The sequence below is a fragment of the Homarus americanus genome, unplaced genomic scaffold (genome assembly GCF_018991925.1).
Source record: "Homarus americanus isolate GMGI-L3 unplaced genomic scaffold, GMGI_Hamer_2.0 scaffold4570, whole genome shotgun sequence".
NCBI classification, from domain to species: Eukaryota; Metazoa; Arthropoda; class Malacostraca; order Decapoda; family Nephropidae; genus Homarus; species Homarus americanus.
The window spans coordinates 195,001-211,400 of NW_024730555.1; the positions used below are offsets into that span (position 1 = coordinate 195,001).

A 16,400-nucleotide genomic window follows, 5' to 3' on the forward strand; every position below is an offset into this window, starting at 1 on the left:
GAGAGGTGAAAGAAATAGAGGTGAAGAGAGAAATAGAAGACAGGAGGATATAGAAAAGAAAGGTTGGTGTTGGATGAAGAAAGAGAAAGGGTAACGAATGAGAAAAGATAAACAGAGATAGGAGGAGAGGTTCATCATTAATGAGTTAACTAAAAGTGTCTCTGGAGGTTCAATTTCGAACACTGGGATTTAATAAATGTTCTAAAAAATAGTTTAAATTCGTACACTGAGGTTTACTGAAAGGTTCTATTTGGTTTATTTTCATATGCTGGTTTAATAAAGGTTTAAATTCGTACGTTGCTTCAATAAAGGTTCTGAAAGGATCAATTTCCTACGCTGGTTTAATGAAGGTTCTGAAAGGTTCAATTCCACTGGTTTAATAAAGGTTCAGTTTCCTTCGCTGGTTTAATAAAGGTTCAATTTCCTACGTTAGTTTAATGAAGGTTCTAAACGGTTCAATTCCACTGGTTTAATAAAGGTTCAATTTCCTTCGCTGGTTTAATAAAGGTTCAATTTCCTACGTTGGTTTAATGAAGGTTCTAAAAGGTTCAATTCCACTGGTTTAATAAAGGTTCAAGCTTGTACCCTTAAGGCTCTCTTATGGACAGTAATGAAAGATCTTAGTTTTTAATGTCGATTTCTTCATTTCCTCGTTTCTCTCCTTTCGTTTTTTCTTTCATCTTTTTCTTCCTTTTATCTTTTTTTTCTCTTTTTCTTTTAATTGTTTTTCTTTCTATTTTCTTTCAGTTCATTTAGTATTTTGTTCTTTTTTATTCAATTTATATTTTTATTTTTTTTTCTTTTTTTTATTGATATTTGTCTTAATTTCTTTTTTTTTTCTTCTTTTTTACAAGTTCTTTTTTGGTCAATGCTTATTAATTTTTTTTTTCTGATTTAATTTTTGTTCATTCTCTCCTTCATTTACACTCCTTTCTCACAAATTTTCTATTCACACACACTTTCTCTCACAATACTTTCTCTCAATTCTTCATATTTCACACTCCGCCTTTCTCACTTTCTCCAGGCGGCAGACAGGAGGAACTGATTTCCTAAATTGTGTGAGAGTGAGAGCAGGTGACGGCCCGCCCTCACCACCTGCCATCCTGTTAATCGATCACCTCTCACTCACTCTCACTCTAACTCTCTCTTTTACTATCACTGTTTGATTGAGTGAGTGAAGTGATGGAGGTTTATTCACGGTCTAATATATATTTTCACTCACTCACTTTCATTCTCACTCTCTTTCACTCTATCTCTCTTTCACTCATTCTTTCACTCTCACTCACTTTCACTCTCACTCACTTTCACTCTCACTCACTTTCACTCTCACTCACTTTCACTCTCACTCAATTTTACTATAATTGGTTGAGTGTCTGACTTCGATCACACTCACACTTCAACACACACACCTCACTCTCATTCCAGCTCACTCCGCACTCAACACCCACATTAACTCACTCAGTCTTTTCATTCCAACACTCAATCTCAACCTCATTCACTCACCAACACACTACAACACTCATCAACACACTACAACACTCAATCTCCAAAACACACTCACTCCTTCTCCAAAACACACTCCAACGCACTCATTCATTCACCAACACACTCATTCACTCACCAACACACTCAACAAACATTTTCCTACTCTTTTATTCTCTGTTATTATTGTATGTTTTTATTTTTATTCTTTCATCATTTTTTTCAATATCTTCCTTTCATTTATTTTTTCGCCTTAAGTTTTCTTTTCTTTTCCCTTTTTTCTTTTTCTGTTTTTTTTTCTTTTTCTTTTCCTTTTTTGTTTTTTTGTTTTCTTTCCTTTTTCTTTTCTTTTTTCTTTTCCTTTTTTCTTTTCTTTTCTTTTCTTTTTCTTCTTTTTTCTTTCTTTTCTTTCCTTTTTCTTTTTTCTTTTGCTTTTTCTTTTCTTTTTCTTTCTTCTTTCCTTTTCTTTTTTCCTTCTTTTCATTTTTTTTTTGTATTAATTTAACCTGAGTCATTGATAGAAATGTTTGTCTTGAGTTTTATGAGGTAATATATTTTGGAGCTGTTGTGAGTTGTAGGTATGAGAATGTTTGAGCTGTGTGAGTTGTAGAGTTATGGGGAATGTTTGGAGCTGTTGTGAGTTGTAGAGTTATGGGGGAATGTTTGTGAGCTGTTGTGAGTTGTAGAGTTATGAGGAATGTTTGTGAGCTGTTGTGAGTTGTAGAGTTATGAGGAATGTTTGTGAGCTTTGGAGTTGTAGAGGTATGAGGAATGTTTGGAGCTGCTGTGAGTTGTAGAGTTATGAGGGAATGTTTAGAGCTGTTGTGAGTTGTAGAGGTATGAGGAATGTTTGTGAGCTGTTGTGAGTTGTAGAGTTATGGGGGAATGTTTGGAGCTGTTGTGAGTTGTAGAGTTATGGGGAATGTTTGTGAGCTGTTGTGAGTTGTAGAGTTATGAGGGAATGTTTGTGAGCTGTTGTGAGTTGTAGAGTTATGAGGGAATGTTTGTGAGCTGTTGTGAGTTGTAGAGGTATGAGGAATGTTTGTGAGCTGCTGTGAGTTGTAGAGTTATGAGGAATGTTTGTGAGCTGTTGTGAGTTGTAGAGGTATGAGGGAATGTTTTGAGCTGTTGTGAGTTGTAGAGTTATGAGGGAATGTTTGGAGCTGTTGTGAGTTGTAGAGGTATGAGGAATGTTTGTGAGCTGTTGTGAGTTGTAGAATTATGGGGAATGTTTGTGAGCTGTTGTGAGTTGTAGAGTTATGAGGAATGTTTGTGAGCTGTTGTGAGTTGTAGTTGTGAGAAATATGTTTTCTTATTCTTGTTGAACCATTGGCTGTAGTAATTGATGACGTCACTGTTGATGGTTGCTATTATTATTATTATTATTATTATTATTATTATTATTATTATTATTATTATTATTATTATTATTATTATCGTCGTCGTTGTTACTGTTATTATCATTATTGTTATTATTATTACCCATTATTTTTATTATTATCATTACTGTTGTTTTTGTTGTTGTTTAATTTACTGACTCGACTCAGGTAAATAATCAGGTTAATTACCACATAATATACTGAAGCAGGTGCCACTTGTTTCATATTATTGCTTCAGAAAACAACAGGTAAAGTAAGGATTCATTTTGGTTTACTAATGAAGTTAATGATGGTGAGATTAACACCAATGAAGTTAATGATGGTGAGTAACACCAATGAAGAATGATGGTGAGATTAACACAATGAAGAATGATGGTGAAATTAACACCAATGAAGTTAATGATGGTGAGATTAACCAATGAAGTTAATGATGGTGAGATTAACACCAATGAAGTTAATGATGGTGAAGTTAATCCGTAGTAAAGTCAAGTGAAAGTGAATTTAACTCAATATATGATAACAAGGGGGATTAAATACAATATTTATCTAGTGGTTTGCCCTAAAGACCTTAGAGAGAGAGAGAGAGAGAGAAAAGAGAGAGAGAGAGAGAGAGAGAGAGAGAGGCACACACATTTAGAAAGGCATATATATAGTGTATATTGAGAGAAACACACACACACACACACACACACACACACACACACACATATATTTAGAGAGAAAGAAAAATAGAGAGGAAAAGAGAGAGAGAGAGAGAGAGAGAGAGAGAGAGAGAGAGAGAGAGAAAAATAGTGATAGAGAGAGAAAGAGAGAGAAGAAAAGCAGTGACAGAGAGAGAAAGAGAGAGAGACGATGAATCAAGCCAGATGCCTCCAGATGTCACCAAACCGATTATTCTTGTCATCTTAAATTTTATCCGCATAATTGAATTTCCTGTGAGGTGAATGTGTATGGTGGTGTGTGTGTATGTATGTGTGTGTGTGTGTGTATAGTGTGTGTATGTGTGTGTGTGTGTATAGTGGTGTGTGTGTATAGGGATGTATGTGTGTGTGTATGGTGGCGTGTATGTGTGTGTGTGTGTGTGTATAGTGGTGTGTATGTGTGTGTGTGTATAGTGGTGTATGAGTAGTGATGTTTTGTTTCTTTCTTCTATTTGAAAATCTCTCTCTCTCTCTCTCTCTCTTATAAAGCAAGTATTGACTACAGTGGGTGGAGAGGGACTGGTCTTGTAGCCTCTGCGTGGGGTCGTGTAGGCTTGATGCTTTTGTGGTGTCGAACAGTAATATGTGGACGAGGGACCTGAGGTGGCAGAAGGTGGCGGCGTCAGAGAGAGCTATGAGAGCCAGTGTGTTAAGGGCCTCAGGGTAGGTGGGTTTTGGTAGCACTATAACACCGTCGTCGTGATGGTCAACAGTGGCAGGAACCCATGGCTGTGTCTACTGAACGCATGGGTGTGTGTACTGAACCCATAGCTGTGTGTACTGAACCCATGGCTGTGTGTACTGAACCCATTGCTGTGTGTACTGAACCCATGGCTGTGTATATTGAACCCATGGCTGTGTGTACTGAACCCATGGTCTGTGTACTTAACCCTCACTTGTTAGATCTTCTGAATAGGTTCAACATTGTTTTCATTCCTTATTGAATTGGAATTATCCCATCTGTATCAGCCACTGGTGTGTGTGTGTGTGTGTGTGTGTGTGTGTGTGTGTGTGTGTGTGTGTGTTATAAGTAACGTGTGTTTGTCTATAAGAAGTAGTGCCACAAAGGTGATAATATTTGATAGTGTGTATTTTGTCAGACCTTTTTAAGTAATTTAAATCTGTACTTATGTTTATTATTATTATTATTATTATTATTATTATTATTATTATTATTATTATCAACATGTCATTATCGTTATCAATATCATTATTATCATTAGTCTGGCTATCATTCCTCCAAGGACAAGTTCTCTACCGCCACTTGCCTGAAACTCACTAGTCTTCACGTGACGTCAAACTCTGTTTACTCCGCCATGTTGGAGGTCAGTCGGCCGACACGATACCACTGAACTGGAAGAGGTATTCGTCGTCATTCACCCGTATAATGCTGTATTGTACCTCCCCTACTTGTGAATATAAAGGGCAGAGTCCTGCTGGTGGTGTTGCAGTCACAATAGACGTCTTGTGTTGTCGGTATTCCAATGTTGATACAAATAGACGCTGTTGTGGTGAGGTGTGTAAACTACCCCAGTGGGAGAGTATGAAAGACGTGTGGTGGGACGGCCAGAAGTGTCAGGTGGCAGATCAACAATGAGGAGAGTTGCAACTTAATATTAATAGCGATCTAAGTATACTGAGTCAGGTAACAGTGCCTAAAGGCATATCAAGGATCCAGGAAAACTATGGAGAGAGAGAGAGAGAGAGAGAGACCTGCAGGACGGCGTCTTAAACACTAGTGACGTCACCTTGATCGCGTGATAGAAAACATCTCATCTTTTCATCTTTGAGCAAAAAATAATAAAGAAAAACATCTACATCTTTTTTTTTCTGTTTATAATTTATGTTGATTAAATAAAGGTCACTAATGGGGTAAATTTTCTGAGTCTGTCAGCATACACCTGTGAGGACCAGGTATGACAATATATGACAAGGTATGGCAAGATATGAAATTATGACAATATGTGACAAAGTAGGGCAAGATATGACAAGTTATGACAATTTATGGCAAGATATGATATTATGACAAGGTATGAGAAAGTATGCCCAGGTATGACCAAGTAGAACTAGGTAATGAGCAGGTATAACAAGCTAAGGACCAGATATATGACATATTACCATCAGTTATGACATGACATGACATGACCGGGATAATAAAAAACAAATCGTGTCACGTCATATAAACTAGACTATACACATTTTTGGCCAGAAATTTACCAGATTCCTTTTATTTATTTATTTTTTCTGTCTGAACAACTTATAAACTCGTGTGGACAGCTGTATCTCCCAGCTGCCAGGGTACATTAAGAGTCCTGGTCAATATCTTCATTTGGTCAATATCTAGTACACGATATCTGTTGACCCATTTTGTAGAGGTTAGATTAGGTTAGGGTCAGGTTAGGTTAGGTTAGGTTTTGTTACTAGAGGTTAGGTTAGGTCAGGTCGGGATTAGGTCATGTGCTCATTCAAGATTAAGAGAGGTTAGGTTAGGTCAGGTCAAGTTAGGTAAGGTCAGGTCTTGTTAGGCTAGGTCATTGATAACAGCAGTAACGTATAAACGCCACGCACCTGTCATTATTATAAGGTAAATATCCACTAATGACACACAGGTATGGTAATGACTGGACACGAACACATGACATATATAATACATAATGGTGAAGACATACAGACGCACACGGTATATATCTATAGATCTAGACACACACACACACACACACACATACACACTCACTGCACGCACGCACACACACACACACACACACACACACACACACACACACACACACACACACACACACACACGCACGCACTCACACACACACACACACACACACACACACACACACACACACACACACACACACGCACACACACACACACACACACACACACACACACACACACACCATCCATTGGGTAACTCCAGGGACTATTGAGAAGTTATTTTTGTGTAATAGTGATTTATCTACCCGTTCATATATCACCGAGTACCTCCTCCATCACCACCTTCCCTACCACCACTACTATCACAATCCCTACCACTATTACCACCACAATACAACACAACACCGCAGTAGAATACAGTATAGTACAACACAGCAGGACATCACAACACAGCAGCATAACACAGCACTACAACACAACACAGATCAGCAGCACAGTAGAGCACAGCACAACAATACAACACAACACAGTAGAGTACAACACAACACAACACAGCACAACACAACAACAACACAACACAGCACAGCACAACACAACACAGCACAACACAACACAACACAACAGCCGTGGTAACAGAGGCTGGGGCATCAGATGCTACACAAACAAGCTTACTCCTGTAATCCTGACCAGACTTCCCGCTCATCAGTGTGTGTGTGTGTGTGTGTGTGAGGAACCTCCAGTGTTACTCATGGCTGTGTTTGTCTCATGAAATGTCATGTAGGGAGTAAATTGATATTGGCAGCGTGGGAAGGGTTAGGTGAATCTATCTATCTATGACTCCCTGGGTGGGTGTTTTCGTCTGAGGGGACCATACCTGCGTTAGATGGCCAGTACCTGGCGTTAACACTGTCTAAGGTCCTGGTCCCAAAACATCCAGTCTCTTTACTTCCTCCAGCGGTCTTAGCTAGACGTCCACCGGCTACTGGCTGGCCATCATGCTGGAAAAGGAGCGCCATTTGGTGTCCCTCCACCGGGCTAAGGATACCTTCTTGTACCACAGCTCCTGCGGCCAAGGAGAGGGTATCCTCCATTACATCAAGGGGCTCTGCGTGCGTCACTCACTGGCCTTACTTGAGTTGGTGTGTCGCCACCCAGACCTCACTGCTGAAGAGTTTAAGTTTTTCTTCCTTCAACAACTCGGGTACCAGAGCGACCTCCAAGTGGTGTCCCGAGGGAGCGTCTGGTGGCCGAGCTGCCGGAGGAGTTCACCTTCGTCAACTCTTGCTGGGAGGGCCTGAGGACAACACATCTTCAGTGTGTGATAACCTCCCCTGTCGGTGGTACTGAGTCTGCCTCCCCCTACCACTAATCACTGCCTCCCCTAAACACTGCTTCCACAGATAAGAAGAGAGAGAGAGAGAGAGGAGAGAGTGAGATTATTATTATTATATATATATATATAAATATTATTATTATTGTTGTTTTTAGTAGTAGTAGTAGTCAATAAGCTCGGCCTGATTCTCAGCAGGGTTAAACTATGGGCAAGTTTTTACGTCTTTGCCTCTGTCTACCCGGCAGTAATTGGGGACCTGGATGTTAATCGATTTGTGGATCGTGTTCCGGGGTAATGGTTAGCCAGTGCAGTTGGCGAGTTGTCCGGTGTTTGGGGTTATTCCTGGACATAGAGATAAAGACAGTTTTCCATTTGACTCTTTTATTAATACAGATTATATCTATATAATTTAGCTTCTCATATGATTGTTTTGAGTTGATTTAACGTGGATTAACATCATTTAATCTCTCATGTGACCTGATGCAATTTAATTTCTCACATGACTTTGTTTTGGTACACAGAGATTAATATACTTAACCTTCTCATTTGACATTTCACACACACACACACACACACACACACACACACACACACACACACACACACACACAACACACACAGTTTTCACTATGTTACCTCCGCTTCATCAGGTTGAGGTATATTGCAATAAGCGGCAGTTTAGATCTTGTTGACTTGTATGGCAACACAACTGGTTTATTATGCTGCAATGTGTTGATACTGCATTGTTGTAATATAGTAGTAGTGCAGTATAATAATATAGTGTGTTTTATGGTGCTCTGTTAGATTTTAACTTGGGTGTGTGTTGTATGGTGATGTATTATGCTTCAGTGTGTTGTATGGTGTTGTATTATGCTTCAGTGTGTTGTATGGTGTTGTATTATGCTTCAGTGTGTTGTATGGTGTTGTATTATGCTTCAGTGTGTTGTATGGTGTTGTATTATGCTTCAGTGTGTTGTATGGTGTTGTATTGTGCTTCAGTGTGTTGTATGGTGTTGTATTATGCTTCAGTGTGTTGTATGGTGTTGTATTATGCTTCAGTGTGTTGTATGGTGTTGTATTATGCTTCAGTGTGATGGTGTTGTATTATGCTTCAGTGTGTTGTATGGTGTTGTATTATGCTTCAGAGTGTTGTATGGTGTTGTATTATGCTTCAGTGTGTTGTCTGGTGTTGTATTGTGCTCTGCGTGTTGTATGGTGTTGTATATGTGCTGTATGGTGTTATATTATGCTTCAGTGTGTTGTATGGTGTTGTATTATGCTTCAGTGTGTTGTATGGTGTTGTATTATGCTTCAGAGAGGCGGTGTTGTATTATGCTTCAGTGTGTTGTATGGTGTTGTATTATGCTTCAGTGTGTTGTGTGGTGTTGTATTATGCTTCAGTGTGTTGTATGTGTGTTGTATTATGCTTCAGTGTGTTGTATGGTGTTGTATTATGCTTCAGTGTGTTGTATGGTGTTGTATTATGCTTCAGTGTGTTGTATGGTGTTGTATTATGCTTCAGTGTGTTGTATGGTGATGTATTATGCTTGTGTGTCGGTTGTATTGCTCAGTGTTGTATGTGTTATCTGTTGTATGGTGTTGTATTATGCCAGTGTGTTGTATGGTGTTGTATTATGCTTCAGTGTGTTGTATGGTGTTGTATTATGCTTCAGTGTGTTGTATGGTGTTGTATTATGCTTCAGTGTGTTGTATATGGTGTTATTATGCTTCAGTGTGTTGTTGGTGTTGTATTATGCTTCAGTGTGTTGTATGGTGTTGTATTATGCTTCAGTGTTGTGGTGTTGTATTGTGCTTCAGTGTGTGTTGTATGGTGTTGTATTATGCTTCAGTGTGTTGTATTATCCAGTGTGTTGTATGGTGTTGTATTGTGCTTCAGTGTGTTGTATGGTGTTGTATTGTGCTCAGTGTGTTGTATGGTGTTGTATTGCCTCGTGTGTTGTATGGTGTTGTGTATTGTGCTTCAGTGTGTTGTATGGTGTTGTATTATGCTTCAGTGTGTTGTATGGTGTTGTATTATGCTTCAGTGTGTTGTATGGTGTTGTTTCAAGGTATGGTGTTATATTATGCTTCAGTGGTGAGGTGTTTATTATGCTCAGTGTGTTGTGGTTAAGTGAGTGTTGTATGGTGTTGTATTATGCTTCAGTGTGTTGTATGGTGTTGTATTATGCTTCAGTGTGTTGTATGGTGTTGTATTGTGCTTCAGTGTGTTGTATGGTGTTGTATTGTGCTTCAGTGTGTTGTATGGTGTTATTATGCTTCAGTGTGTTGTATGGTGTTGTATTGTGCTTCAGTGTGTTGTATGGTGTTGTATTGTGCTTCAGTGTGTTGTGGGTGTTGTATTATGCTTCAGTGTATAAGGTGTTATATTATGTCAGTGTGTTGTATGGTGTTATATTATGCTTCAGTGTGTTGTAGGTGTGTATTATGCTTCAGTGTGTTGTTGTTGTATTATGCTCAGAGTTGTATGGTGTTGTATTATGCTTCAGTGTGTTGTATGGTGTTGTATTATGCTTCAGTGTGTTGTATGGTGTTGTATTGTGCTTCAGTGTGTTGTGTAATGGTGTTGTATTATGCTTCAGAGTGTTGTATGGTGTTGTATTATGCTCAGTGTGTTGGTGGTGTGTATTATGCTTCAGTGTGGTGGTGTTGTATCAGTGTATGGTGTTGTATTATGCTCAGTGTGTTGTATGGTGTTGTATTATGCTTCAGTGTGTTGTATGGTGTTGTATTATGCTTCAGTGTGTTGTATTATGCTTCAGTGTGTTGTATGGTGTTGTATTATGCTTCAGTGGTTGTATGGTGTTGTATTATGCTCAGTGTGTTGTATGGCATATTATGTCAGTGTGTTGTGCGGTGTTGTATTATGCTTCAGTGTGTTGTATGGTGTTGTATTATGCTTCTGTATATTCAGTGTGTTGTATGGTGTTGTATTATGCTTCAGTGTAGGGTGTTGTATTGTGCTTCAGTGTGTTGTAGGTGTGTATTATGTGTTGTATATCGTATGTTGTATTTGCTTCAGTGTGTTGTAGCTCAGGGTGTGATTAGCTTCAGTGTGTTGTATGGTGTTGTATTATGCTTCAGTGTGTTGTATGGTGTTGATGCTTCAGTGTTTTGTATTATGCTTCAGTGTGTTGTATGGTGTTGTATTATGCTTCGGTGTGTGTATTATGCTTCAGTGTGTTGTATGGTGTTGTATTATGCTTCAGTGTGTTGTATTATGCTTCAGTGTGTTGTATGGTGTTGTATTATGCTTCAGTGTGTTGTATTATGCTACCTTTGTCTTTGAGCTAAATTTCTTGCTGCATTTTCCTATTATTTGTGAATTTTTTCGGTACAAGTCGGTATATTTATGTATGTTTCGGTCAATATATCCGTTTAATCCGTAATTTTGTGTATATTTCTCTGGTTTTCTGTATTTTTGCGTATTTTTGCGTATTTCCGTATACTTTCGCATATTTATATACAGTATATTTCCGTATATCTTTGTTTATTTCTCAACTAATTCCGTATCGTTGCGTATAATTCTGTATTTTTGTCATATTTATGTAAATTTATGTATATTTTTGTATAGTTCCGTATATTTATGTATGACTCCGTATTTCATCACTATTACATTACAGGCAGGTTCAACTCACAGGGTTCAGTTCTCAGTGTTCAGTTCTCAAAAGATTCAGTTCTCAAAGGATTCAGTTGTCAGAGGATTCAATTCTCAAAGGGTTCAATTCTCAAAGGGTTCGGTTCTCGAAGGGTTCAATTCTCAAAGGGTTCAAATTCTCAGTGGTCAGTTTTTCAAAGGGTTCAATTCTCAAAGGGTTCAGTTCTCTGGGATCGAACAGCAAGGTTAAAAAAGTTGATTTCGAGAGTGGCTGTTGATGAGAGTAGATGGTAGATTTGTTTACAGGTAATTGAGGGTAGATTAGATCAGGATAATTATAGGTAGAATAATTAAAGGTGATTGATGGAAGATTATATCAAGGTAAATACTGTAGATTATATCAGGATAATTATAGGTAGATTATATGAAGTAATTAGGTAGATTATGTAAAGTAATTAGATAGATTATGTAAAGGTAATTATAGATCTTTTATGTAAAGATAAATGAGGAGAAATTTCCAAACGTGTTGGGGAATATCTAGGGAAACACAGGGTAACAAACTGAAATACATAGACAAACGCAAACAAACTGATATACTGTATATATAAAGAGAAACAAACAAACTGAAATCCAAACAAACACAAGCAAACAAACTGGCATAAACAGAAAAACAAACAAGCTGAAATATATAGAAAAACAAACAAATAAACACCAAAATACAAAAAAAAAATGAAAAAATGATAACAATAAATGAAAGAAAACAGGAAACTGATGGCAAAAGTTACTAAAGAAAACTTAATTAGGGTGATACTTTAGAAAGTTTAATAGGGCGGTGGTGAGCGGGGCGGAGGCTGACCTATAGCATTAAGCTTCCCGTATGACCAGGTAACCTCCCCAGCCCACCTGTAATTACGGTCATTATCACAGCAGCTATTACGGCCAGCATTAGAATATTCTCCTGGGAACATTACACCTGCGTGATGCCCGACATGCAAGGCCTCCTCCCACTCCCCCCCCTCTATCTCTCCCCGCCATGTCTGTCATGCAGGAAACTTACTTCTCCTCCCTCCTTGTCTGTCATGCAAGGAGAGGGGGACCTTTTGTTATGCATGGAGGGTACCTGAGCCTGTCATGCATTGAGGGATTCTTGTCTGTCATGCTAGGACTTACCTCCTCCTCCCACACCTTTTCTGTCATGCAAGACTCTCCCCCCCACCCATCCTTGTCTCTCGCGTGAGTTCCCCACCTCTGCCTGTCATGCAAGGAGTTCCCCACCTCTGTTCTGTCATGCGAGGACTCCCCAGCCCTCCTTTGTCTGTCATGCAAGGAGTTCCCCCACTTTTTATGTCATGCAAGGAGTTCCCCACCTCTGTTTTCCATGCAAGGAGTTCCCCACCTCTGCTTGTCATGCAAGGACTCCCCAACTCGCCCTTGTCTGTCATGCAAGGACTCCCAACCTCCCTTGTCTGTCATGCAAGTAGTGTAACCCAGTTTGTCATGTTTAAGGTACCCCTGTCTACCATGCAAAGAACAGCCCTTGTCTGCCATTCACGGTGACCCTTCTTATCTGTCTTACAAAGATGCCCCATGTATAGTAACCTCACATATATTGGTACTCAGGGTATGTATGTATGTATGTATGTATGTATGTATGTATGTATGTATGTATGTATGTATGTATGTATGTATGATGACCCCAATTACACGTTAAAACTCCATCGTTATCAGTATGAACCTAGTTAAGGAGGCCTAAGGAAACAGGTGTCGTACTATAAGCTCGAGAAAACTGTCAAGTAAAAAATAAAACAGCTGATGGGTAAGTCATGAATAACAAGTGCGACCTAATCACCTGTCATGCATGCCCGAGACAGCTGTTATATAGGTGCTTTAAACAGCTGATTGTCATGAATTAAAACAGTGAATCTGTCTGTCTATCTGTCTGTCTGTCTGTCTGTCTGTCTGTTTCTTCGGACACCAATCTATTAGCATTTATATTCAGATTTAATTTTATAATCACGTCTAATTGGTATTCATTTTATGTGTATATTTTAAATTAATATATACACGTTATTAATTACATTTAATACTGTTTTATGATTGCCGACATACATTTATGAATTAACTGATGCAATAAGATGGTAATTAATTATATTTAATCTATATATATTACATTGTGTGTGTGCGGGGAGGTGTGGTGGGGTGGGGAGGTGTGTTGTGTGTGTGGGGAGGTGTGTTGTGTGTGGGTGGGGAGGTGTGTTGTGTGTGTGGGGAGGTGTGTTGTGTGTGGGGAGGTGTGTGGGGAGGTGTGTTGTGTGTGGGGGGAGGTGTGTTGTGTGTGGGTGGGGAGGTGTGTTGTGTGTGTGGGGAGGTGTGTTGTGTGTGGGGAGGTGTGTTGGGGCAGGGTGGGGAGGTGTGTTGTGTGTGTGTGGGGAGGTGTGTGTGGGGAGGTGTTGTGTGTGTGGGGAGGTGTGTTGTGTGTGTGGGGGAGGTGTGTGTGTGGGGAGGTGTGTTGTGTGTGTGGGGAGGTGTGTTGTGTGGGGAGGTGTGTTGGTGTGGGGGGAGGTGTGTTGTGTGTGTGGGGAGGTGTGTTGTGTGTGGGGGAGGTGTGTTGTGTGTGTGGGGAGGTGGTTGTGTGAAGGGGAGGTGTGTGTGTGGGGGTGTGGAGGTGTGTTGTGTGGGGAAGTTGTGTGTGGGGGAGGTGTGTGTTGGGGTGTGGGGAGGTGTGTTGTGTGTGGGGGGAGGTGTGTTGTGTGTGGGGGGAGGTGTTGTGTGCAGGGGAGGTGTGTTGTGTGTGTGGGGAGGTGTGTTGTGTGGGAGGTGTGTTGTGTGTGTGCGGGGAGGTGTGTTGTGTGTGTGGGGGGAGGTGTGTTGTGTGTGCGGGGAGGTGTGTGTTGTGTGTGGGGAGGTGTGTTGTGTGTGTGTGGGGGAGGTGTGTGTGTGCGGGGAGGTGTGTGTGCGGGGAGGTGTGTTGTGTGTGGGAGGGTGTAGGTGTGTGTGTGGGCCGTGGCGGGTGTTGTGTGTGGGGAAGGTGTGGGGTTAGGTGTGTGTGAAGAGGGTGTTGTGTGTGGGGGGTATTGTGTGGGGTAATCGTGTGTGGGCTGGGGGTGTTGTGTGTGGGCTATGCTGTGAGTCCGCTGGATCGTGGGCGACAGGAGAGGGTTGGCAAGACGTAGCTGTGCCCTTCTTCCCCTACAACAAGACCGCTGATTACAGGTAGACCCGCCAGGTGGCAGCACTCTCCAGGTGTTGTGGCCAAGGGGAGGAGGAGGGGGAGGGTAAAGAGGGGGAGGGAATGAAGGGGTAGGTGAGGAGCGAAGGGAAGAGTGCATGGAGGGGAGAATAAAGAAAGTTAAAGATTGAGGGAAGAAAGGAGGTATAAGAGGGGAGTGAAAGGAAAGATAAAACGGGAAGAAAAGGAGAATTAGAGAAGAGAATGAGAGTGTAGGAGAGGGAGGAGGATAAGGAGGTGTACGAGGAAGGAGGGATAATTACACTGCCATGTTATTTGTTATTATTTACCTGTAAGTGTAGCTGTGTTGTGTTGTAGCAGTTGTGTTGTAGCTGTGTTGTGTTGTAGCTGTGTTGTGTTGTAGCTGTGTTGTGTTGTAGCTGTGTTGTGTTGTAGCTGTGTTGTGTTGTTGCTTGTGTTGTGTTGTTGCTGTGTTGTGTTGTAGCTGTGTTGTGTTGAAGCTGTGTTGTGTTGTAGCTGTGTTGTGTTGTAGCTGTGTTGTGTTGTGTAGGTGTTGTGGTAGCTGTGTTGTGTTGTTGCTGTGTTGTGTTGTAGCTGTGTTGTGTTGTAGCTGTGTTGTGTTGTAGCTGTGTTGTGTTGTAGCTGTGTTGTGTTGTAGCTGTGTGTTGTTGCTGTGTTGTGTTGTAGCTGTGTTGTGTTGTAGCTGTGTTGTGTTGTAGCTGTGTTGTTGTAGCGGGTGTTGTGTTGTAGCTGTGTTGTGTTGTTGCTGTGTTGTTGTGTTGTAGCTGTGTTGTGTTGTAGCTGTGTTGTGTTGTTGCTGTGTTGTGTTGTTGTTGTGTTGTGTTGTAGCTGTGTTGTGTTGAGCTGTTGTGTTGTAGTGTATGTTGTAGTGTGTTGTGTTGCACGTGTTGTGTTGTAGCGTTGTGTTGTTGCTGTGTTGTGTTAAGCTGTGTTGTGTTGTAGCTGTGTTGTGTTGTAGCTGTGTTGTGTTGTAGCTGTGTTGTGTTGTAGCTGTGTTGTAGCTGTGTTGTGTTGTAGCTGTGTTGTAGTTGTAGCTGTGTTGTGTTGTAGCTGTGTTGTGTTGAAGCGTGTTGTGTTGAAGCGTTTTGTGCTGTACCTGTGTTGTGTTGTAGCTGTTTTACCTGTGTTGTATTGTAGCTTTGTTGTTGTAGCTGTGTTGTGTTGTACCTCAGCTTATATCACCTGATAATTAGACCCCAGCTTGTTTACCTGGTGGTGCTAATTCTTGTTGTGTACCTGTTGACGGGTTCAAGCTGAGATAATTAACACTGGCACCTTTCACGAGACAGCTGGGGGATTCCGCTAAAGCTGGCCTCCCAGGAAGCTTATTAATGGTCACAGGTGTCGCTACTGCGGCTTAAGCTGAGAGCTTACCTGGACCTATTGTTTAAACATCTATGTGAACCTAACCTAACCCAACCTAACCTTTGATATTGAAACAGTTTATTTAGCCCTTAAAACTACAGCTACAGCGTGGTCAATAAGATCACTATTGCCATGGCGGAGTGAAGCGAGAGCCTGGGCCCTCTTAGTGGCACCTATACTGTACATTTATCTCAAGGAATTACCATATAACATTTAGTACCATCTGGAGTACTACCTGTAACCTGGTGTTGGTAAATACATATTACAATGTTGCCACGATTATTTTTTTTTATTTTTTTATATTATTTTCTATGTTATTGTTTATTAATTTTTTACATTTGTATACTAAATATGTACACATTTTATAGCAGAATATAGTTGATATAGAGTAATGTAATACGTGGGTGGCAGCAATAGACTGTTGTGTTGGGGTGAGGCAGGATCATGTGACGGTAGAACATATTATTGTATGCTATATTTTATCAAAGTGACAAATATATATTATAATGATTTCTTGTGGTGCAGTAAAAAAAATAAAGGGTATAAGTAAGTGTTATAATTATCTTAATACTTAGACAATATATAACTTTTATGAGGTGGTTGGAGGTAAGTTGTTCCACACCTTCACACTGGGGCTGAGAGGAGC

At 40.3% G+C, this 16,400-nt stretch overlaps 1 protein-coding gene across 1 annotated transcript in view; it reads right to left on the reverse strand.

Moving 5' to 3' along the window:
• The window catches only part of LOC121867019 (putative uncharacterized protein DDB_G0281733), a 15,992-nt gene extending 8,672 nt beyond the window's left edge, over window positions 1-7,320 (reverse strand). The window contains exon 1 of the mRNA XM_042366765.1: window positions 7,124-7,320. Coding sequence (XP_042222699.1) covers window positions 7,124-7,320 — 197 coding nt within the window. The remainder of the gene's footprint in view (window positions 1-7,123) is intronic.
• Between the last annotated feature and the right edge of the window lie 9,080 nt (window positions 7,321-16,400).